At 38.9% G+C, this 24,344-nt stretch overlaps 1 protein-coding gene across 1 annotated transcript in view; it reads right to left on the bottom strand.

Moving 5' to 3' along the window:
* The window catches only part of SPAG16 (sperm associated antigen 16), a gene marked incomplete at both ends in the record, with an annotated part of 451,795 nt that overhangs the window by 417,241 nt on the left and 10,210 nt on the right, over nucleotides 1–24,344 (bottom strand). The window contains 5 exon segments of the mRNA XM_082484005.1: nucleotides 4,045–4,108; nucleotides 8,368–8,485; nucleotides 9,861–9,968; nucleotides 15,637–15,774; nucleotides 23,175–23,302. Of these exon segments, the coding sequence (XP_082340131.1) occupies nucleotides 4,045–4,108; nucleotides 8,368–8,485; nucleotides 9,861–9,968; nucleotides 15,637–15,774; nucleotides 23,175–23,302 (556 nt within the window).

Raw genomic sequence — 24,344 nt, 5'->3', positions numbered from 1 at the left:
CCCCTGCTCATCAATTTTTTGTTATTATAAATTGCTCTCAAGTTTTTTGAAGAATAAACAAGTACTGTGAACAACCAGAGTGTATTTTTTTAGAATTGCTCAAACAAGTAAAAGTATGTGAAACATGGAGAGACAGATGGGGCATCTATACTGTAAAACACTGGCATGGAAGAAGAATCCACACGATATATGCCCGAAGCCAGAGTATAATGAAAAGTTGAAAGCTATATGCACTAAACTAACATCAAATAAAAAGCTTGTTCTCTACCTCCCTATCGGAAGTGGGAGGAAAATGAGCACTGTGCTCTTTAGTGGTGCAGAGGTTTATACTTTTAGTTGTAACAAGATTTAAAGACTATAGCAGAGCTTGTTCAGTCAATACAGCCACAGAAAGGTATTTTGGGGGCCTGGAACGTGCCTTGCTGAGGAGTATGATACTAATTCATACAAAAAGGGCATCAGAATCCAAAACCGGAAAGATACTGTGAAGACTGAAGAGGCTCGCTGCTAGTACTTCAGTATTCCACCATGTTAACATATCTGAAGTCTATATTTACAGAATTTATTAGTTTAGTAGCTATTTGCTTATATATGGAATAAAAATCATAGCTTAGTTTATACTGGGTATGATTACAGAACCCTTCCAGGTTCTTCCAGAAACAACAGCAGCTATGTTCTTAACAGAACAGTAGTTTCAAACAGTAGCACGTGCTCCAAGAGACTCCTCAGCTATGTAAGCCTCCCACTGCTTGGGAGGAAAGACCTGAGCCTAGATGAGGGGCACCTTTCAGGTAATTAGATCTCAGTCCAGTCCTTGTAGCAATTCACAACAATTTAGGAGACCAACGGCTTCAACCTACATTAGATAGAATTTGAAGGAAAAAATTGAACCGAATGTGCTATGCTCATAACGGGCAGACAGTAGCAAAGATCTGGATGGAAGTTGAAAGGTCCGCATTAATATTAAATAAACCATCTTAATAGTAAAGGAAATGCTTGCTATCATCTTCACTTAACTACAAATCCAAAAAGAAACAAAAAAAGTTTGTGGCTACTAGCTGCCTTCTCAGCTTTGTCTTTTCTACAGGAATTTTATACAATGGAAGTAAGTCCATGAATGTGGGAACTAATGAAGCATGTCTGTCAAAGGCTGGGGTAACTCAGTGACCATTTACCTGGGACATATTACCAGAGAAAAAGGAAGTTTAGGCCTTTAACACACCAAGGAAAAAAAAAAAAAACACACAAAACACAAAAGAAACAGATATAAAAAACGTCCTAATTGCAATAACTGCTTCACCTCAAAGTTGTACAATATTTCATACCTGATCACCTATGCAACTGAGAAATTTGGAGTTCTCTAATATCAAATAAACTGCAATCTCTGACTGAAGTTCTGCTCATGACTAAGGCAGGTTATTTTTCTGATGGAGTTAGAAAAATAATTTAATTATGCATTTACTCAAAACACCAGAGAAATAGTGTCGTGCCATACAGTATGGTACGACACTATTTCTCTGGTGTAGACAAAGATATTATTCCAGCAGGAATTACATAACCTCAGCAACCTCCTGTAAAAATGAGGCATGCTAAAATAAGAGGCTGGATTTCATAACACCAGTGTTTTCCAAACTTTTCCAGATGACTATCTGTACTTTCTTATAGTGACTTGAACACTTGCGTGGAGAAAAAAAAAAAAAAAAAAAAAGTATTACAGGACAAAATAAAATCAGACACAAAGTAGATTTGTACAACAAACTCATAGAATCATAGAATGTTGAGGTTGCAAGGGACCTTGAAGACCATCTAGTTCCAAACTCGTAGCCATAGGCAGGGACACCTCCCAACTAGATCAGGTTGCTCAAAGCCGCATCCAACGTCAACACTTCCAGGGATGGGGCATCCACAACTTCACTGGGAAACCTGTTCCAGTGCCTCACCATCCTCAGTGAAAAATTTCTTTCTAATATCTAATCTAAATCTACCTTCTTTCGGTTTAAAATCATTACTCTTCATCCTATCACTACACTCTCTGATAGAGAGTCCCTTTCTACCTTTCCTGGAGGCCCCCTTTAAGTACTAGAAAGTTGCTATAAGGTCTCCCCAGAGCCTTCTCTTCTCCAGGCTGAACAACCCCAACTCTCTGTCTGTCTTCAGATGAGAAGTGCTCCAGCCCTCTGATCATCAGAGGGTTGTGATCAGCGGCACAGAGTCTAGTTGGAGGCCTGTAACCAGTGGTGTCCCCCAGGGATCAATACTTGGTCCAATTTTGTTCAATATATTCATTAATGACCTGGATGAGGGGACAGAGTGTATCCTCAGCAAGTTTGATGATGATCCCAAACTGGGTGGGGTGGCTGACACCCCAGAGGGCTGTGCTGCCATCCAGCGTGACCTGGGCAGGCTGGAGAGCTGGGCAGAGAAGAACCTAATCAGGTTCAACAAAAGCAAATGCAAGGTCCTGCACCTGGGGAGGAAGAACGTAAAGCACCAGTATAGGTTAGAGGCGGACCTGCTGGGAAGCAGCTCTGAGGAGAAGGATCTGGGGGTCGTGGTAGACAATAAATTATCCATGGCCCAGCAATGTGCCCTTGTTGCCAAAAAGGCCAAAGGAATCCTGGGCTGCATAAGGAAGAGTGTGGCTGGTAGGTCAAGGGAGGTCATTCTCCCCCTCTACTCTGCACTGGTGAGGCCACAACTGGAATACTGCGTCCAGTTTTGGGCTCCCCAGTTCAAGAGGGACAGGGAACTGCTGGAGAGAGTCCAGCGAAGGGCAACTAAGATGATTAAGGGATTGGAGCATCTGCCTTATGAGGAAAGGCTGAGAGAGCTGGGACTCTTTAGCCTGGAGAAGAGAAGGCTGAGGGGAGACCTTATGAATGCTTACAAGTATCTAAAGGGTGGGTTGAAGGAGGATGGAGCCAGACTCTTTTCAATGGTTCCCAGTGACAGGATGAGGGGCAATGGGCACAACTTAGAACACGGGAAGTTCTGTTCAAATACACGGAAACACTTCTTTATGGTGAGGGTGACAGAGCACTGGCACAGGCTGCCCAGGGAGGTTGTGGAGTCCCCTTCTCTGGAGATTTTCAAGACCCGCCTGGATGCAGTCCTGAGTAACGTGCTCTAGGCGATCCTACTTTAGCAGGGGAGTTGGACTAGATGACTCTGAAAATTCCGTGATTCCGTGATCTTCATGGACCTCCTCGGGACCCACTCCAACAGGTTCATGTCCTTATGTTGGGGGCCCTAGAGCTGGACGCAGTACTCCGGGGGGGTCTCACCAGAGCAGTGTAGAGGGGCAGAATCACCTCCCTCGACCTGATGGCCACGTTTCTTTTGATGCATGCAGGATATGGTTGGCTTCCTGGGTTGGGAGTGCACATTGCTGGGTCACGTTGATCTTCTCATCAACCAACACCCCCAAGTCATTCTCCTCAGGGCTGCTCTCAATCCATTCTCCACCCAGTCTGTATTTGTGCTTGTGATTGCCCTGACCCACGTGCAGGTCCTTGCACTTGGCCTTATTGAACTTCATGAGGTTTGCACAGGCCCACCTCTCAAGCCTGTCCAGCTCCCTCTGGATGGCATCCCTTTGCTCCAGTGTGTAGACCGCACCACACAGCTTGGTGTTGCCAGCAAAATTGGTGAGGGTGAACTCAATCCCACTCTCCATGTCGCCAAAGATGTGAAACAGCACCGGTCCCAGTACCGACCCCCAAGGAATGCCACTCATCACTAGTCTCCACTCAGCTCAATGCCCAACTGGAAACCAATGACGAGTGGCTTTTTTTCAGTTGTCTGCAAAGTCCTTGCATAATTATTCACATTTTCCATATCGCTATGAGCGGTCTCAGTGTCCTCCGTGGATGCATTTTAGAATAAATATTCAAATGATAAAATTGCTGGTCTGTCACCAAGACAGCTAATAAAATGTTTATAGTGCCTGTATTTTTGATTTACTGTTACACCAGACTTTTAAATGCATCACAATAACAACAAAAAAACATAACCAGTCTGAACTTGGTGATGGGAATATTTTACCTTTTGGAATTTGAGTAGCACATCCAGACTCCAAATTTTGTAGTGTGGCTTGTAAACCTGTAACCTAATTTTGAAAAGAGGAGAGAACAAGAAGAGATAATATGAAAACATTGGTTTTGAACTTTTCACAACACACAGCACTTATGTCTGCCTATATAAGTAATAAATTCCATCTATAATTTTTTACTTTCCTGATTATTGCCTCTAAATTATAAACATTACTCCTAATTTGAGATTTTGAAAAGGCCCAATGAAACAATGCAATAAAACACAAGCCATCCAGAATATCTCAAAATATTTTTACAGCTCTATTAAAACAATGCAGACATATAAAATACTACAGATATTACTGCATCATCAACTACTAACCACTGCTATCACTGCACTGATCTTTAACTTAATGGCATAATGTGACATACAGCTTTGTCATAAGAAAATGCCACAAAATATGGTGTTATGCGTTACAAAAAAAGCCATCACTCCAGAATACTTATAGTTCATAACCAGATAGGTCTTACATACATTCCAGAAATTTCATAGCATTGGAACTGTTCTGTTTTGTAATCCTGACTCAGCATAACTGTATATGCACATTAACCTTTTTTTTTTCCTTAGAACGTTTTCTTTTACTTATGAATGTCAAACATACAATCCTCAGGTTTTTAAAAGTAAGCTCTCAGGCGATCTGAGAAAAACTCGAGGCAGAGGAATGGAGGAAATGAGAGATAAGGTCTATGAGAAGAGAGTGCAAGCATGGTAAATTCCTTCCATGTTACCCACGTATAATTGATGCTACTGCTGAGATGCAACGCATTTTGGGAGCCCCTTTTTCTTTTTTTTTTTTTCCCTCCTCTGTTTTGAACACACACACTATTGGTAAAACACATGCAAGATAATTTTCTGTTCTTCATCTGTCCTATCCGTGCTTGTAACAGTTCCTGCTAAAGGGGCAGAATAACTTGTATACAAACCCACACATCAGATAAGATTATAGGAGTAAAATACCACTCTATTATTCCACTCACAAGACAGAAAAACCTTGTCTGATACCTTAATGTATTTTTTCCTAAACTAGTAGGTCATTCCTGGATATATTTAGGAAAAAATAAAATAGTAAACAGTAATAAAGAAAGTTAAAATAAGAGATTTCTAAAGGCACAGATGGAAGCATATGAATCTGTGGGAATATCGCACCTTTCCTCAAGTTGCTGACACTGAAAGCATAACAGGGTCTGCACGCTGCTGCCTCATGTGGAGCAGCACTGAGCAAGTACAGACTGAGAACTACTACTTTGTGGCACTAAGTCTATGCAAATGCCCACAGCATGTGGAATAAACAGGAGTTAGAGACATGGGCATGCCTGCAGGTCTATGGTCTTATTGGCATCGCAGAGAAGTGGTGGGATGGCTGCTATGACTGGAGTGTTGGAATGGAAAGATACAGGCTCTTCAGGAAGGACAGGCAGGGGAGATGAGGAGATGTCACCCTCTATGTCAGGGGCCAGCTGGAGTGCATGGAACTCTGCCTGGGGATGGATGAGGAGCCATCCAAGAGTTCACAGGTCAAGATTAAAGGGAGGGCAGGGGGAGGTGATGTTACAGTGGGGGTCTGCCACAGGCTACCTGACCAGAAAGACCAAGCGAATGAGGCTCTCTACAGACAGATAGGAGCAGCCTCACATTCACAAGCCCTGATCCTCGTTGTGGATGGACTTCAACCACCTTGATACCTGTTGGAGGGACAACACATCAGGGCGTAAGCAATCCAGGAAGTTCCTGGAATGCATCAATAACTTCCTTCTCCAAGTAACTGAGGAGCCAATGAGGAGACGAGCCATGCTGGATCTTGTTCTCACCAACAAGGAGGGACTGGTAGGGAATGTCAAGCTCAAGGGCAGCCTTGGCTGCAGTGACCATGAAATGGTGGAGTTTAAGATCCTTAGGACAGCAAGGAGGGCGCACAGTAAGCTCACCACCCTAAACTTCAGAAGAGCAGACTTTGGCCTCTTCAGGCATCTTCTTGGTAGAGTACCATGGGAAAAATCTCTGGAGGGAAGAGGGGTCCAAGAAAGCTGGTTAATATTCAATGATCACCTCCTCCAAGCTCAGGAGCAATGCATCCCACCAAAGAGGAAGTCAGGCAAAAATACCAGGAGCCCTGCATGAATGAACAAGGAGCTCTTGGACAAACTCAAACAGAAAAAGGAAGCCTACAGAGGGTGGAAGCAAGGACAAGTAGCCTGGGAGGAACACAGAGAAATTGTCTCAGCAGCCAGGGATCAGGCTAGGAAAGCTAGAGCCCAGACAGTTAAATCTGGCCAGGGACATCAAGTGTAACAAGAAAAGCTTCTACAGGTACATCAGTGATAAGAGGCACGCTAGGGAAGACGTGGGCCCTCTCCAGAAGGAAACAGAAGACTTAGTAACCAAGGACACAGACAAGGCTGAGGTACTCAACGACTCTTTTGCCTTGGTCTTCATCAGAAAGTGCTCTAGTCACACTGCCCAAGTCACATAAGACAAAGGCAGGGACTAGGAGAATGAAGAACTGCCCATTGTAGGAAAAGATCAAGTTTGAGACCGTTCAAGGAACCTGAAGGTGCACAAGTCCATGGGACCTGATGAGATCCATCCGTGGTTCCTGAGGGAACTGGCATATGAAGTTGCCAACCCACTATCCATCATATTTGAGAAGTCATGGCAGTCTGGTGAAGTTCCTGCTGACTGGAAAAGGGGAAACATAACCCCCATTTTTAAAAAGGGGGAAAAAAAGGAAGACCTTAGGAACTACAGACCAGTCAGTCTCACCTCTATACCCAGCCAGGCCATGGAGCAGATCCTTCTGGAAACCATGCTAAGGCACATGGGAAACATGGAGGTGATTGGTGACAGCCAACATGGCTTTACTAAGGGCAAATCATGTCTGACAAATTTGGTGGCCTGCTCTGATGGCGTTACAGAATTGGTGGATAAGGGAAGAGCAACTGACATCATCTACCTGGACTTGTGCAAGGCTTTTGACACAGTCCTGCATGACATCGTTATCTCTAAATTGGAGAGACATGGATTTGACAGATGAACAACTCAGTGGATGAGGAATTAGCTGGATGGCCACACTCAAAGAATTACAGTCAATGGTTCAATGTCCAAGTGGCAACCAGTGATGAGCAGCATTCCTCGGGGGCCAGTACTGGGACCGGTGCTGTTTCACATCTTTGTTGGCGACATGGAGAGTGGGATTGAGTTCACCCTCACCAATTTTGCTGGCGACACCAAGCTGTGTGGTGCGGTCTACACACTGGAGCAAAAGGATGCCATCCAGAGGGAGCTGGACAGGCTTGAGAGGTGGGCCTGTGCAAACCTCATGAAGTTCAATAAGGCCAAGTGCAAGGACCTGCACGTGGGTCAGGGCAATCACAAGCACAAATACAGGTTGGCTTTAATCTTAAGAGATTAATGGATTGAGAGCAGCCCTGAGGAGAATGACTTGGGGGCGTTGGTTGATGAGAAGCTCAACATGACCCAGCAATGTGCACTCCCAACCCAGGAAGCCAACCATATCCTGCATGCATCAAAAGAAATGTGGCCATCAGGTCAAGGGAGGTGATTCTGCCCCTCTACACTGCTCTGGTGAGACCCCTCCGGAGTACTGCGTCCAGCTCTAGGGCCCCCAACATAAGGACATGAGCCTGTTGGAGCGGGTCCCGAGGAGGCCTATGAAGATGATCAGAGGGCTGGAGCACCTCTCATCTGAAGATAGCCTGAGAGAGTTGGGGTTGTTCAGCCTGGAGAAGAGAAGGCTCTTAGGAGACCTTTTAGCAGCCTTCCAGTACTTAAAGGGGGCCTCCAGGAAAGGGACTTTCTATCAGGGAGTGTAGTGATAGGATGAAGGGTAATGATTTTAAACCGAAAGAGGGTAGATTTAGATTAGATATTAGAATGAAATTTTTCACTATGAGGATGATGAGACATTGGAACAGGTTTCCCAGTGAAGTTGTGGATGCGCCATCCCTGGAAGTGTTGAGATTGGATGCAGCTTTGAGCAACCCGGTCTAGTGGGAGGTGTCCCTGTCCATGGCAGGGGTGTTGGAACTAGATTATCTTTAAGGTCGCTTCCAACTCTAACCATTCTATGATTCTATTATAAGTTTCATATACTTTCAATATTAACATTTCACCAAATAACATGAAACTCACTAAAATACTCTGCTACAAACTATTGCATAAGTGAGTTTCTTCAACAGAAATAGCCTATGTATTTACCAAAGTAAACACCAAAGGCATTCCTTACAACTTTGCAAGTGGTGTTCACCATAGCTTTACCTGCCCAACTGCTCTGTCTCTCTCCAAACTAGTTAACATTTTCTGTCTCAGTGTAGTCTGGTATTTTTCAGTCAGCTGTTTCAGCACTGGCTCATATGATGCATAATGTGCCTTCAGCCTGTGAACAAGAAGAGGACAGATGATTCTTCAAAGATGAGTTAAATCAGAGATTTATGTCTTTTTAACTTTTTTCCTGCCCAAATAAAAGAATAAAAGTGCCAAAACGTCAACACAGAGGAGGCAGCAAAGGTATTTAGCATGCAACCACCCACCTGGAATACCACAAGAAAAAAAACAAAAATAAGTAGTCAGACCAATAAGAGGTTCCATAGTTTTAGTCATATCTTTTAAAACAATCCATCCAGGTTTTTCCTGTCCTTAATCCATCATCCACATATGGGACATTAATTTTTGCTAATTTCTGTTTTCTTGCAGATTGATGATATTTCATTGAAGAAAGAATTACAGCTATCAGCCACATACCATCTAAGATCTGAATCTAGACAAAACAGCCATAATATGATTACTCTTTCTTTCTTCAGTGTACATTACATTTAGAATACTTAACCACTTTAATTCTTCAGAACAACTAAAACTTAGATATCTAAGCTCTGAGGAGAAACACAGGATACTAAGCTTCAAAAATACTGCATTTTTCGAAAAGCTGACATGCAGAGGATAAGGCAGTGAATAGTGCTCTCTTGCACTAGTATGTATGGATTTCAAGGTTAAAGATGTAGGACATGTAGTTGCTATTACATGCATTTATTGATAACAATATTGACAAGCCAATATTTCTGTGACTTGTTTGTAGCTGCAGATGTAAGCCATGCCCCAGTGTTATTTTAAAACAAGTGCTGGCACAAACATGAGCAAAGAAGCAATTCTAAATTCAACTCTTTCACCTGGACCAGCGATCTTCCAAAGAACAATATAAAAGTTCTACTCATGGAAGGAAAGAAGCACAACAGTTAACAGAAAGCCTACAGAATTCCAGAATGACAAAATTACAGAATTAAATATTATAAAAGAAATTATTATAACTCAGTACCAATGGACTAGTTTGGGCCTATTTGCAACCAAAACAACATAGCAAATTTCATATTGGAAGTTCAAGATGTAAAAGGACAGAAAATACCACCTATGGGAATCATGAATGCAAAGGTTCTGAACTCTGTGTGACACCAGTTACCCTTAAAACTGATAAAGGATCTAAACCCAGAAATTACTACCTACTTATGGAAAAAGATCTGGGTAAAAAAAATCTCATTTGTATTTTCAACTATTAGAAATACTATGTTTTAGTAATGCCACATCACTCCATGGAAAATATATTAAAAAATCATTCGAAATTGTGTAAAAGACATGGCAGAATGGTCAGATGGAACCTCCATTTATCAGGACACTAAATAAATGTGGCAGGCATTAGTTAGGCAGCAATTGAAGATGTTATCTTTAACGTTGCATATATGGTAACTAAAATATTTTTTTACCTTTTAATGTCACAAATAAGCCTGTTTTTCTCCTGGACCACTCGCTTATGATGCATTCGATGGAAGTCACGTTCTTTCTGCATTTTTAGGAAAGCCTCTTTTGCTTTGCTATATGTAAACAGAAAATGTAAGAGAAGAAGTAGTCTCCTATTAATTGCTCATCAGGTTATGTTGAATACACATAGAATTATCAGATATGCACATGCCTACTGTATGCAAGTTGGAAACTTTTGGTAGTATGCCCTGTGGTGCAGAACATGTACTTTTGGGGTCTCTTTGCTGCCAGTTGATGTACAAAACCAAAGGTAATCTTCACCATTACCTTTCCTCAGTTCCTTTAGATGGAATCCATAAGAATTCTGGCATTATAAATCTCAGATGTCAACTTTACTTTAAGAACAAGGGGTTCTGTGGAGGTACACGTTCAAATTACAGGTGATTAGAAAACAGTATTTTTGTTGTGAGTTTAAAATTCTACATGAAAATGTATTGCAATACTGATTTTCTTATATCTACATCACATCTGGAGCCCAATATAATGGTACATGCTAGAAGGATAACTGCATCATTGCCTTGCTAACAGATGCATTTAGAGAGCTTCTGGAAAAAAATGTGCTAGAAAAGTTCTAGGCTTTATTCAGTCATGTTTGCAGCCTGTCCCCAAGTGTCCCTTGTATGTGACAGCAGGAAGAAAAAGGCATCAATTTCAAAATTAATTGCAAACATACTGATAACCTGTTATACTCTGAGCACATGCTACACACAGCCAGGGGAGATCCTGACATAGTCTGCTCCATAAACATAAAAGAAAATACTCTTTATATATTCCATATAGTTTCTCCTTGCCTTTACCAATACAAGTTTGGCAGGAAAGATTAGTAGATGAATTGTTTAATTGCAAAGGAAGCTTGAAATTACCCTGCACAGAAATTAGATATTTGCACTTTGCAAAAATAAAGCTCATTTCCTCTCCAACAGAAGTGGAAGAGCTAGAAAAACCACTATGACAGTGGAGTATGCAAAAATCACAGGTCTAGGAAGAAGATCCATAACTGCTAGTGCATTATATTTAATTGTACAAATAAATTATATTTACTATATATGCATTTGCTATATTTACTACCTATACAAACTACCATATTTATATGTGTACATTTATATGTGAATTGTTGCTTGCAGCAGGAACAGTTAGAAAGACTTAAAGAGCACAGTAAATAAATGCCACTCTGTACCAGTCAAAGCTGAGAAAAAACTGACAGGGAAATGACAACAGGCAGGGCTGCCCCTGCAGTAACACTGTGAAAAGCTCAAAGGAGCTGTGGGCGTGCACATAGTTTTGTGTATGCATGTGCACGAGAAGTAGTGAAAGAGTAACCTAGGATATTGGTTTGAGATACAAAGTTCAGATTATGATCCTGCTCAAGCCCCTATGAATAGCAGAAGATTGAGACATAAATTAATCAGTGGTCTCAGGATAGTTCTGTGAAACAACTCTATCATGACACAACTCAAAATCTGGCTTGCCGTAAAATCCTGAATACAAAATCTGCCCCTTCAGAGCCAAGCAGAAGGTTTGTTCAAAGACTAAAAGATGTGGCTACAGCCATAGCAAAGCCTATATCCATTTCTTTTAAGATCTACGTCAAAGACTGCAAGTGTCTCCATTTAAACTTTTCTCAAGCAAGTATTTTGTTAAAAATAGCAGAACGTGGCAAGGTCCAATAAAAGCATGTAGGGATTTTCAAAGGTGAGTTACATGCCCTGTTCCCACTGACTTTAGGTGGGACTTTATTCCCCAGCATGCTGCAAATTGTAGCCCTAAAATTTTACTTGAAATAAAGACAGTTTTAGAAAACATATCTCATGCTTGTACTGTGTCTAGTCTATATAGAATTTAGTAGCAAAGATGCTAGATGTGCCACGTAATTAAACATATGCATTTAAATGTGGCACACAATACAAAAAGTGTGCAGTTTATTTTTTCCATTGTGTAAGTGAAGAAATATGTGCAGGAATGGTTAGATTTTGGCAGAGAAATAGGAGATCAATTGAGGATTTTATTACCAGTGATAGCACTAGCAGTAATAAAAAAAATGTTATTTCCCGTGATTGCTTTATATTTTGACTACCACTGTGGCTGTAAACTGGGTGTATATTTGTGAGCATGTTTCCAAAAATCAGGACAGAAAGATACCTGCAAATATTTAAACTTCCTAACTGATGTTTGTGAACATGGTTACAAACCTCAGACAAAAGCTGTACACAACTTTTGTTCCACCAGCCTAACAAATTCCTAAATGTTTAAAGAACTTACAAATACCACAGCTAGCAGTCTCTGTGATTAACACAATCTTAAACCTGATATACCATTATGTTGCCTACCTACATGTTCAAATACAAAAGCAATACAAAGGGTCTGGCCATCGGAAGACACCAAAATATATGGGATTCAAGCTATTTTAAATCATCAGATAGGCATAGTTTAATATTGCTATGAAATTACAATCTATTATTCAACTCACAAGCAAATATTACTAGAATATTATATGCTTGAATGACACAAATCATCACTGAAGACAGTGAATTAAACTTAACTAATGTCCTGTTCACAGTTTTCAGAGATGTTTTCAAATTTTTCTTGCGTATTGGAAAGAAAATCTATGCTTCCATTCAAGAAATATTGCAGCAGATACTAACATCCCTTACCAATCAACCAGGGCTCAACTGTAGCCTTCAAGATAAAAGAAAGAGAAAGGGAGAACACCTAAAATATACTTTAACTACTGTCATATGGCAAACCAACATAAAATGACTTTTGATTTCTATCACAACACAAAGTCTGGTTTTAGAAATAATTTAAATAAAGATTAGTAATGAATCTAACCTTTAAGGTGATAACTATCACTAGCTTTGGAGTAAAATAATTTAATATATGCATTCAGGAATTTTGTTACATCTCAAGATACCTTCAGACATTGGACAACCTATTAAAAATACATACTCATTGTAGACACCGAATGAAGCTGATTGTGATTTTCTCTTTAAATAATGAAATATCACAGTGAAATGTAACCAACACCCTGCAATCTACTCTATTTTCCCATCTGCTTGCCATGCAATCATGTAAATATTATATCAAAATACCCAAAATGCAATTACAGTTAGCTTCTAGACACTGAATCTCTTCCACCAATTGCTAAACAACATTAAAGCAGGACATAATTGGTTTACAGTCATTTATCCTGGGCCTTCATACTGCCTAAGTCCCAAATAACATCTCTTTTCTGCAAGATGGTTGTCAAGAATACCAAGCTCAGAAATACCAAATGTAATTAAAAGCTTTCTTCAAATACACTTCACAGCACTGTATCTCACAATTAAAGTTTTCTGATTAATCCACAGAGCAAAGTATGAGACACTCATTGCTCACACATCCTTAGTTTCTAACCAGTCAAATCAGCATTTTTTCAGTGCTCTAAGGCATTCTGTTTGCAGTGTAAACTGGTGAATTCTCTCTCACAACACCTGAAAACTCAAATTGTCCTCCAGGTAATTTTGCTTCCTGCTGGAATATTTGCTTTATCATAGCAAGGGTACTGACTACAGTTATTGAATGTATGAACAACAAAAAATGCTGTTAACAGTCACTACAGTAAATGGATTTACTACAGAGTATTATGATCTGTTTATCCAGAAGACAAGAAGGAACACTTCTAACTCATGTTATGTACAGCAGAAATGCTCTATTTCACCCATTATTCCAGAAAAAGTACTGTTTTAATTCATAAATTATTCAAAACAAAATAAGCGAAATGAATGTCACCGAAACGCTGGACTTTTAACATTAGTATCAATGAAAACTTTCAAAGTTATTTGAAATAAAAAGGTTGAAAAATGAAGTAGTGACCATTTGCACAAACCACGTTTTATATCTACACATACTGCCCATTCTAATATTGGCAGAAAGACTAAGAAAATAAAGGTCTCCCTACAAGTGGAGAGAAGAGGACTAATTTTAAGTATGTTTTAACATGGTACATGCAGAATAAGTGCAGCATTTAACAGTAAATGCCAAAGAACAGGATTTCCCCACTCCTAATTTGTGTCATATAGAATTGCTCTATATCTCACTGTCCTCTCTGGATTACCAAACAGGTGACACAACTCACTTGTTTACCACCAGAGAATTGTTATTTTACGTTTCATCAAACAGCATTTTTTTAGCACAGTTCACTTAAGGGAGTGTTGGGAGTTTTATTTAACAGATAGCCCGTAGGAACCTAGCATATTGGCAATATCTTTTCCCTCTCTCTCCTTCTTTCTTCCTGTTGCACAATATTATGTCATCTTTCAGCCTTTTAACTAGATATCTGCTATAAAGAAAAAAAAAATCTGGCACCCTGTAGAGTATACAGACATTCTTACGGGAAAAGCCGAACACATTCATGACCACAGTGAAATGCTTTTGAGCTTTGTGTTCTTAAACAATCATGAAGCAATGTAACAAACCCAGGGAAAGTCTTACCAAGTCATAATCTATTCAAATTATCTTGTAGCACATTCTGCTCCATACGGGGGGAGGGGAGGAGAGAAAGAAAAAAAAAAAAAGGGCGGGGGGGAATAAAGCCTGTTAAAATTATTACTGACAATAATAAATTTCAGAAGAGTCAGCTTTTGACTTTCCTTCTTTTACTATGCATTACTGCTTCTTACTCTCCCACTCAGATGAGACACAATCCCTAACCATCTATTGTCCAAAGAAGCTACAGATTAAAAATAAAGGAATGTCTTCTATATGGTCCACCTCCCAGGCCAACAGTATGTTTAGACTACACAATATTTGACTTGATCATTAAAGCTGTTTACTTAACTATTAGACTATGGACAGTTAATTTATTAATTTAAAATGTAATAAATCATTACCAATGGAAAATAATTTGATTATCTTTTTTATCAGCGGCAATGATTATTTACAACCTAAATAGCTATTTTTCATATAAAGGAACAATCTAAATGAAAATTAGTAGCTTGAGCAATCTTGAGGAAAATCAAAGAGATGAAGTCAACATTTTTTTACAGCTCCATATTTTAAAACTGCTCACTGGCAGAATTCAAGTGAGTGCATTATTAGGTCTCAAAGTAAATTCTCAATGAACGCATACATGCACAGATGTACCATTTTTCATAAAAGGCTATGTTACATGTAGTTCATTATTGAATCTCTGCATTATGTTTTAACTCCCTGATGACTGAAGTACAACTGACTTGTGTATACATTGTAGTAGCTGATTTTACAAGTATAATCAATGATGGTAATTTACACTGAAATACCATTTGCCACTAGGGCCAGAGTGATAGATTTTTTGCAATTAAAAAAATGAAGAATAAATGTATAGTGGTTTTTTTTTTCCTATATTAATGTTTTGTGGTAGCTGTAATTCATAGTACTATATTTTAATACAAAATGAACATAACCATTTATTTTCGAGTCCTATGTATTATACTCTCATGATTCTTTGTAGTAATTTGTTCTGATTACTGAATATTGAAAATTATTTTTTATAGCCCAGTAAATACAAATAAAAGAAATTAACATTTAGGTTTCTAATAGAGCTCAGAGAAAATTGAACTTTAATTACGAATGTCACCTAGAAGTATAAATATGTACAGCTAGCATAACAAACAGGAACTTCTTATTTCCATTAACTACTTGGGTTTACTTTATCTGGCTGTTTACTGCTGTATATCAAAGTTTCATTTAGACCAAATAACATACCTTGCAGCAAGTTTATAATTTTCCACATCTTTCCTCAAACGCATATTCTCAGCCACAAGTTGCTGGTTGCAAGTATACACAGTTGGAACCAATCCAGTATCTCTGGCTGTGAACACACCTCTCTCTATGAGTTCATACCTAGTAGAAAATAAATGGAGACATATTTTATTGCAGGTTTCCAGTTTCTCACTTCACTGATGTCTCCCTTCTCATGCTAGCATTTACTTTAACCAGAATCACAAAGATATTTATCTTCTCATTAACAATTAGCAAGAGTACTATCCCACCACACTGTGTTCTATTTTACTGCTTTTCATTCTAAAACGTAGTATTTTTCATAAGTCAAAAGACATGTCCCGTATAACGCAATACTTCAATTTAACCAGTTGTTCTTTTCCTTCCTTTCTTCCAAATAGCTTAAATAAAAGACAGAAAAAAATATTCTTGTTCAAATAACATTGCATATAGTCACAGTCCTTTTTATCTCATATGCTCTAATATATGCAAGATTTACATTTTCTTGAGGACTCAAATAAGATGACAAAGCTGTGGATAACCTGGATGAATAATTCTATGAGCTATCTTCAACACAGAATACAGAGCTCACCTAGGGAAATTTCTTCATTCCTTCCTGTTTACTTATGTTGCCCTCACCTTATTTAATTATATTAACCAATATTTACTTATTTTACCAGCCCCTGAGGAAACATGATTCCATGATGTAGAAGCCTGAAGCTGTTTTAGTTAAGTAAGCGTACAGACTAACTTTCATTTTGAGAAGTAAAAGGGTAACTGGAGCAGCATGTAATGCTGTGTAGCAATCTAGGAATCTCAATAGACACTGGCAATAAAGTCTATCCATCTTTTGGTAGATTGTCAATGAAAGCTAAGAATATTCTAATGGGCAGTAAAAAGGACATATGCATTGACACTATTCATTTGAGGCTTAATTCAAAGGCATTTAAATACAGAGCAACCTAAAGTACCTAAGTATGCTCTGTACACAGAAAAAAGTGGTGATACTAGAAGGGATTCAGAAAAGCTAAATTTGATCAAAAAATGTGACCATCACCACAGAAAATAAGTAATTCTGCAGAATCATGCCTGCTCAAGGAATCACTATAAGCTATCAGTATTTGCCAAATTATTTCAAAAGACATCAAGATTCAAGTCTACATAAATGAACATAAGACACTTCTGTGCAAGCAGACATTGAAAAGGTGATTCCAGAATCCAGTACATGTACATACAAAACATCTATTTTTTCTTTACTTCTGTCCCGAAAGACAGAAGAGCAAGACCTTCACTTGGTACAAACTTTTATAGAACTACGAAAGACAAAGACATTGTGCACTATTGTAGCCATAGTATCAGTTCAGCATAGGTCCCACAGAGCTATAAATAATTTAGATCAGATAAAGACTACAGGCCCACGATCATCTTCCCCGCTGATCTTGACTGCAGCTGGAAGATGTTCTGGATGGGAACTCACTAGAAGGAATAATATGAACATTGTTTGCCTTTTCAAGGAAAAATATATTGAATCTGCAAATTTTTTTCCAAGTAATAAGGAAGTATGAAAAGAATAGCAGTAATTAGAGATAAAAATTATACTAAATGCTATCTCCTGCACTTGGAGACAAGCAGCAAATTTGAAACTTGAAGACAGTAAGCACAGCATTCTTAGATCAATAAAACATGTTGCAGAAACAAAAAGCGTAGAATAAGGGATTCTTACTTGCCAAGCAACACTTAACATATTCCAAAAAAATTAAGGGGAATGTTAAAAACCCTTCGGTCCACACTTCCTACAGTCAGCTACTTATCTGAATTCCGTGGATATTTCCAGGAATGCTCAGCTCTATAAGTTAAGCTGTCACTCACATTCACCACCAGTAGATGAAAAGTCTTTGAAAAGTTAAATGAACATGTCCAAAGCAAAATTCATCCTATCATCTCTTCATTTTCTTAAGCAAATTACAGTAGCAACAGGCTTTAATACTAAGAAAGAAGCTTAGTCTTGAGTGTGTGGGTTTTTTTGTTTTCCAAATAAACACTGACTGATGAGCACGTACAATTCCTATTGGAAATATTGAAAATAAGGGCACTTCTCTTTGCAAACAATCACAATTCTACATCCTCCTTTATTTGCCAGAAAAATTTCTCCACTGAATGCTGTAACAGCACCTAATGAAACCCATCAAATTTCTGCACAAAGACACATCAAACATAGATAATTGATTAAATTAGCCACCAGCAGAGCTAAGAACTCTGAAAGACAATTTTAATGAAATACAATTAATACCAATAAATTCACTATGCCCTTGTCTAAGAACACTGCTAAAAATGAAGACTTTTGTGCATGTAGTAGAAACAGAATAGAAAAACCACACAACAAAATTGCATTGTGAAATCTCATTATCTTTCATCAACCTAGTGCTGTAAAACTTACAGAACTTCTACATACCTAGCTAACTGCCAAATAGCTATTGTTCTCACTTCTTTCCATTATAGAACTGTGATACAAATTAGTTAGTACCATGCACACACAAGCTAAGCTTTTCACAACAATTGAGTTGTTATTCTTGAATTGCTATCTAAAATTAACCAAGAATCTGGAAGCTTAAGGAACAGATGGTCAACCATGATTTTAAGATCAAAGCCCAGTGCAGACAGACTAAAAAGAATACATTATTACTATATACATTAGATTGAAATCAAGTTTCTAAGAGTTCTAAAGGAATCCTGTTGCACGAGACCCTGCAATAAACTAATGCGTAGCTCAGGATAATCCTTTACCCACAGATAACTCACCTAGAGATGCATTCAGGGATTATTAAAATTTCAAGTTTTAGCTTTTACAAGAACTTCTTACTGAAAATTTTAATTCCAATTGATAATCTCGAACAGTTTCAACAGAAGGCTAAGAAAGAAATGAGCACAAAAAAAATAAAGCATCTTTTTGACCTAGCACACTCTTCCAATCTGTTATGGTATATAAGTAGAAAATTTATATTATCATGTTATGTTTGTTCTGTAGGCAAGAAAGGAGGTATGTCTAGGTGGCTTTTGCAAATCAAACTTGAGGTTACTTCACTTGTGTTCTGAGACAATTCTAATCCATAAATTGTATCTGGTTTAGTGTGATGCTGTCCTGGAACTGATAACCCTTGTTTCTCTCAGGATTTATGAACTTAGAGCGCAGCATGCATTAATGTGACCATATGATTTCCAGGCCAAAGAGGACACAGAGCAGAGGAAACAGGTCTGAGTGAAATAAGCAGATTGTTTCCACTGTCTTCAGGCAGTTGTGACATGGAGCATCACAACCTATATCCATTTTCTTTGTTCTGCAAAAACAAATTTTTTTTAATGATTCTACCTATATGGTCAGAGAAGACATAGTAGCTTTATTGCATGCGCTCCACTATGCACAACACAAGCAATCTTTTCAAGGCATACACATGACAGACATGGCTTTTAACCTTGCTTGGTCAGGTAAGTTTATTCATAGTTCCAACCACACCAAACAAAAAAATTTTCAAATCATGTTTCCGTAATTAGTCTGCAGCATTCCTTTTACCTGCTGAAACACTACCAGGTCTCTAGGAACACTTAGTCAGAGATTACCAGTCAAATGAGTGTACTAATCACAGTGATAGCTTCATGCATATGTGTGAACAGCAACTGATTCGTCTGCTCATCAGACTGGCAACATGCTGCCAGCAGCAGTGAGCTCTTTGAGATTAGGAGGTATAGACTGTCAGATGCACGAATTTACAGTTAATCAGCCCTTGCACTTCGTGCTCTAAAGCTAGCAATCCAATATCTTTAACAAGCAACAAAAGCACTACAAAGTCTTGTATATCAAAGGAACAGAAAATTTAATGGGTAAATTTAAAGGGAAACAAGGAAGACCCAGGGAACTACAGGCCAGTCAGTCTCACCTCTGTGCCTGGCAAGATCATGGAGCAGATCCTCCTGGAAACTCTGATGAGGCACATAGAAAACAAGGAGGTGATTGGTGACAGCAAGCATGGCTTCACCAAGGGCAAGTCATGCCTGACAAATTTGGTGGCCTTCTACGAAGGCATTACAGCTGCAGTGGATAAGGGAAGATCAACTCATGTCATCTACATGGACTTGTGCAAAGCGTTTGACACTGTCCCACACAATATCCTGGTCTCTAAATTGAAGAGACATGGATTCGACAAATGGACCACTTGGTGGATAAAGAACTGGCTGGACGGTTGCACTCAAAGAGTTGCGATCAACAGCTTGATGTCCAGGTGGACAGCACTGACAAGTGGTGCTCCTCAGGGGTCGGTACTGGGGCCTGTACTGTTCAACATCTTTGTCGGTGACATGGACAGTGGAGTCGAGTGCACTCTCAGCAAGTTTGCCAATGGTACCAAGCTCTTTGGCGAGGTAGCGGGGAGGGATGCCATCCAGAGGGACCTGGACAGGCTAGAGAGGTGGGCCCAAGCCAACCTCATGCAGTTCAACAAGGCCAAGTGCAAGGTCTTACATCTGGGTCGGGGCAATCCCAAGCACAAAGACAGGCTTGGCGGGGAATGGCTGGAGAGCAGTCCTGAGGAGAAGGACCTGGGGATGCTGATTGAGGAGAAGCTCAACATGAGCCAGCAGTGAGCGATCGCAGCCCAGAAGGCCAACCGTATCCTGGGCTGCATCAAAAGAAGTGCAGCCAGCAGGTCAAAGGAGGTGATTCTGCCCCTCTAGTCCACTCTCGTGAGACCCCACCTGGAGTACTGCATCCAGCTCTGGAGTCCCCAACATAAGAAGGACATGGACCTGCTGGAGCGAGTCCAGAGGAGAGCCACAAGGATGATCTGAGGGCTGGAGCACCTCTCCTATGAGGAGAGGCTGAAAGAGTTGGGGCTGTTCAGCCTGGAGAAGAGAAAGCTCCAGGGAGATCTTATTGCGGCCTTCCAGTACCTAAAGGGCCTACAGGAGAGCTGGGGAAGGACTTTTTACTAGGGCATGTAGCAATAGGACGAGGGGGAATGGCTTTAAACTGGAAGAGGGCAGGTTTAGATTGAACATTAGGAAGGAATTTTTCACTTTAAGGGTGGTAAGGCACTGGAATAGGTTGCCCAGAGAGGTTGTTGAGGCCCCATCCCTAGATGTGTTCAAGGCCAGGCTGGACGCGGCCTTGGGCAACCTGATCTAGTGGGAGGTGTCCCTGCCTATGGCAGGGGGGTTGGAACTTGATGATCTTCAAGGTCCTTTCCAACCTAAACCATTCTATGATTCTATGATTAATTATATATTCTAAAAATAATTTAAGTCTAATTTTGAGTTCCTTAAAGTATAACTGGAAGAAAAAAGTGTATGTACAAAACCCCTATATAAGTAAAAAAATAAATATCACTACAAGTGTGATAAAATTATTCATTACATTGAAGAAAAAGAGGGGGTTTGGCTTAAAATAAAACATCATCACATCATGACATTTTATACAGCTGGATAGAATAACAGAATGTTTTCTCAAACTCTGAAGTAAACACAGATAATTTGGTCCAAATTAAGTGACCTTTAGATCTCAGACAGACAATTATTTCAAAGCAAGCCTTTTGATAAATTTTCTCTATGTTAATTAATTTTTCATTTTAAATTCCATTAGTACTTGATCACCACAGCATGAGAGTGAGAGCATCGTCCCAATACATAATGAGGAACCTGAGTACACTAATCTGCTCTCACTTTCATTAATATTGTAAATTATCTATTTCAAACCAACATGAAACATTTTGAAATAAGGTATTAATGCAGAAAAAGTCTCAATACAGTAAGATTAGATCCTGACATGCTGAGCTCATTTGTAATGCTACTGGAATTAAAAATATTACTTAGAGAAAAAATATACGTACAGCTAAAGATTTACAAGATAAGGCCTGCTCTTGCTCTGCTAAAAAGCAATCTGAATTTTGCCATTGATATAAATTCAAACTCTAAGTGCTTCAAAGAAAGCTGTACTTTCATAAAAAGCCCACTATTTATATCTGTCTACCATTAATTATCTTTTTCCATAAAAACTGTTAAACTTGTTCAAACTACACACTATTCATATCAGTTCTTTTGTTGAAATAGAATACAGAACTATAGCGCTCCTTCTCTAAGGAATCATTTAAGTCATATTGTTATGCTCTCAAAAACCAGATCATTATTAATTCCAAAGGCAACGCCCTATTGGTGAGCTCTACACTAATAAGATCACAGCCTTGCAAATGACAGCAATGATTGCCCATTAGAGAATATTTCTAAGAAAATTTAAAAGCTTCAAGGCTTTTGTAAGAAAAAATAAGATGTTTAACTTTTCAAATTTGCTCATTTTCAAATTAAACAATTTCAAAAGACCTTACTAAAAAAAATCTCTGGACATAAAGACTGACTACAAGATAATTCAAAGAGAGGTGTTTCCACTTCTCAGAATCTTTCCAATTTAACTTGTATATTCAAAGCAAGCTTGTAACTGAAAGTATTTCAATAGAACTTCATGACAAGTGTCATCTTTTGTTCCAAAATAAAACAGCTCTCCTCTCAAGCTTTGCAGCATTCCTGGCACACCATTCTTAATCAATATTAAAAAAGTATGCATCCTGTGGGATTCCATATATGAAGAGTGATGGAGGAAGTGGATCATTTAGATAAAGCCACGTGTTTAAACTTCTGCATAAAGTATGGACAAAGATCCCTGCAACCTATAACAGCTAGGGGAAAAAAAAAAGATAGCAGCAGCTCAAGAGTTTACTCTTCTGATTACTATATGAATGAAATCCTAAAAAGAAAAAAACAAACTAACCATATTATTTTGACTAATGTACCAAAAATTACCAAGTATCAAACATCTTGATTATAAGGCAGCTATGATGAATATCCAAACCTACCCAAACAAACAAGGTGCAAATACTATAGCATACTACAAAGGACTCAGTTTTTAAGCAGGCGCCCATGTTCTGGAAAGCAAGAAAAGAACAAAACCACATGATTTCTCAGTGCTGCTGAAATGAAATGCTGATCATTTTGCATTGGACGCATTTGATCCAACAACAACATCTGCACTGTCACTGGTTTCTAGTTTTCATTGGTAGTCAGTGGAGAGCAGAATATACTTTAAAAAAAAAAGAATTCATTTAGTATTAAAGGAGATGGCTTAAACAACTCGGGTGAGTTACATCCTGAAAATAAGTATTTCTCTTCACTGGTTACAAAAGAGGCCTCAGGTGACCACCTCAGGCTTGTAAATGTCTAGAGTTAGGTGAAATATATACAATCCTTCAAGGGTATCCATTTAGGAGATCCCTGGAGTCAGCTTTCTTGAAAGTCTGTTCTTAAAACAATAGTTCACATCCTCATTCTCAACAGGAATATATTTATTTAGTAAAACATCATGTATTTAAGAATGACTTGTGCTCAGAAGAGTTTTCTGGAAATATATCGTGAAATATAGAAATATTTGAATCCTGAGCATCTACTTCCTAATTCTCAGAGTAACACAGTCAATTAAAATATTTTACCATTCAGTTTGGAAGCAATCAAGGGTTCTGGACATTCCCAATCTGACCAGGAAATTGCAGAAGAAGTCATCCATTGCTTCAGGTATTTCAGACACTGATTTCTCAGAAGTCAGAACTGATTGCAAAGCCTGAAATTAAAATTTTATAATTGTTATTAAACCTGTAAGAGAAATGTAATTATCACACCTTCTATTTCTAAAGTTATCTAAAGTCACATATCTACTGGAGTACAGCTGAATGTTTCCGTTGCCTTTATTGATCAGATCTGTAATCACTAATCCTTCTAGTGTCAAGGTCTGTGAAAGGTTATAGAGAAATAACTAAAAAAATCACCTGATTTAAGCAAGTATTCTGAACCTGACATATTCTGATATGAACTTGAAACTATTTAAACTGATAGAAGTTCTTCTGTCACTGACCAGAGAGAAAATGTTAGTTCTCATATGTTCTCAAATGTTAGTTCTCTTCAGCAACCTTCAGAACTATGGATGAGAAAAATCAGTACTTCATCTAATGAAAAATGCAAAAGTTCAAGGTAATAGTTAAATGGCTTATATTCTTTTTGTAATGATGAATGCAATGGAGAGACTGATAGAACTGCATCTCCATCATTAGATCTTTTCGGAAGATTCAAAAAGATCAATTCTCCCTTTTCTTCTCAACATCCATATGCAGACACTGAATGAAGCTGCCAGACAACATTGCTACAAGTGTTAGCACAATGCAGATGGTGCACTGAGGCTTCATATGCAGCTTCTCCAGTGCCATCAAGATAGACAGCTATTCAGATGAGATCAAGTCATGGGTCAAGCAGTTGCCAAAAGCAGAATCAAAATAAAACAGAGCAATCCTACTATAGAGAGAAAAAAAAAAAATCCCTTTCACAGCTTTTTGTTGAAATGCAAATTCTTGCCTTCACCTAATCCCATTCAGCCCACTCAGTCCATAGCTTGATATTAAACTCTCCTAGAAAGATTTCAAGATGCAAGGAGGTATGAAAAAAAAGTAAAATATGACTCAGTCTGAGACTATCCCGCTGCAAAATGCATTTAAAGATAACCAGATGAGAGTACCGTGACACGGCAGCCAAAGAGATGGCCTTAATTCCTTCAGACTTCAAATGGATTACATCGACTTGGCATACCTAAACCTGAAGCTCTCAACATTTGG

Source organism: Vanellus vanellus, assembly GCF_965231255.1.
Source record: "Vanellus vanellus genome assembly, chromosome: 5".
Classification (NCBI taxonomy): domain Eukaryota; kingdom Metazoa; phylum Chordata; class Aves; order Charadriiformes; family Charadriidae; genus Vanellus; species Vanellus vanellus.
The sequence above is the reverse complement of the archived record's forward strand: the minus strand, read 5'-3'. Positions and strand labels throughout refer to the sequence as shown.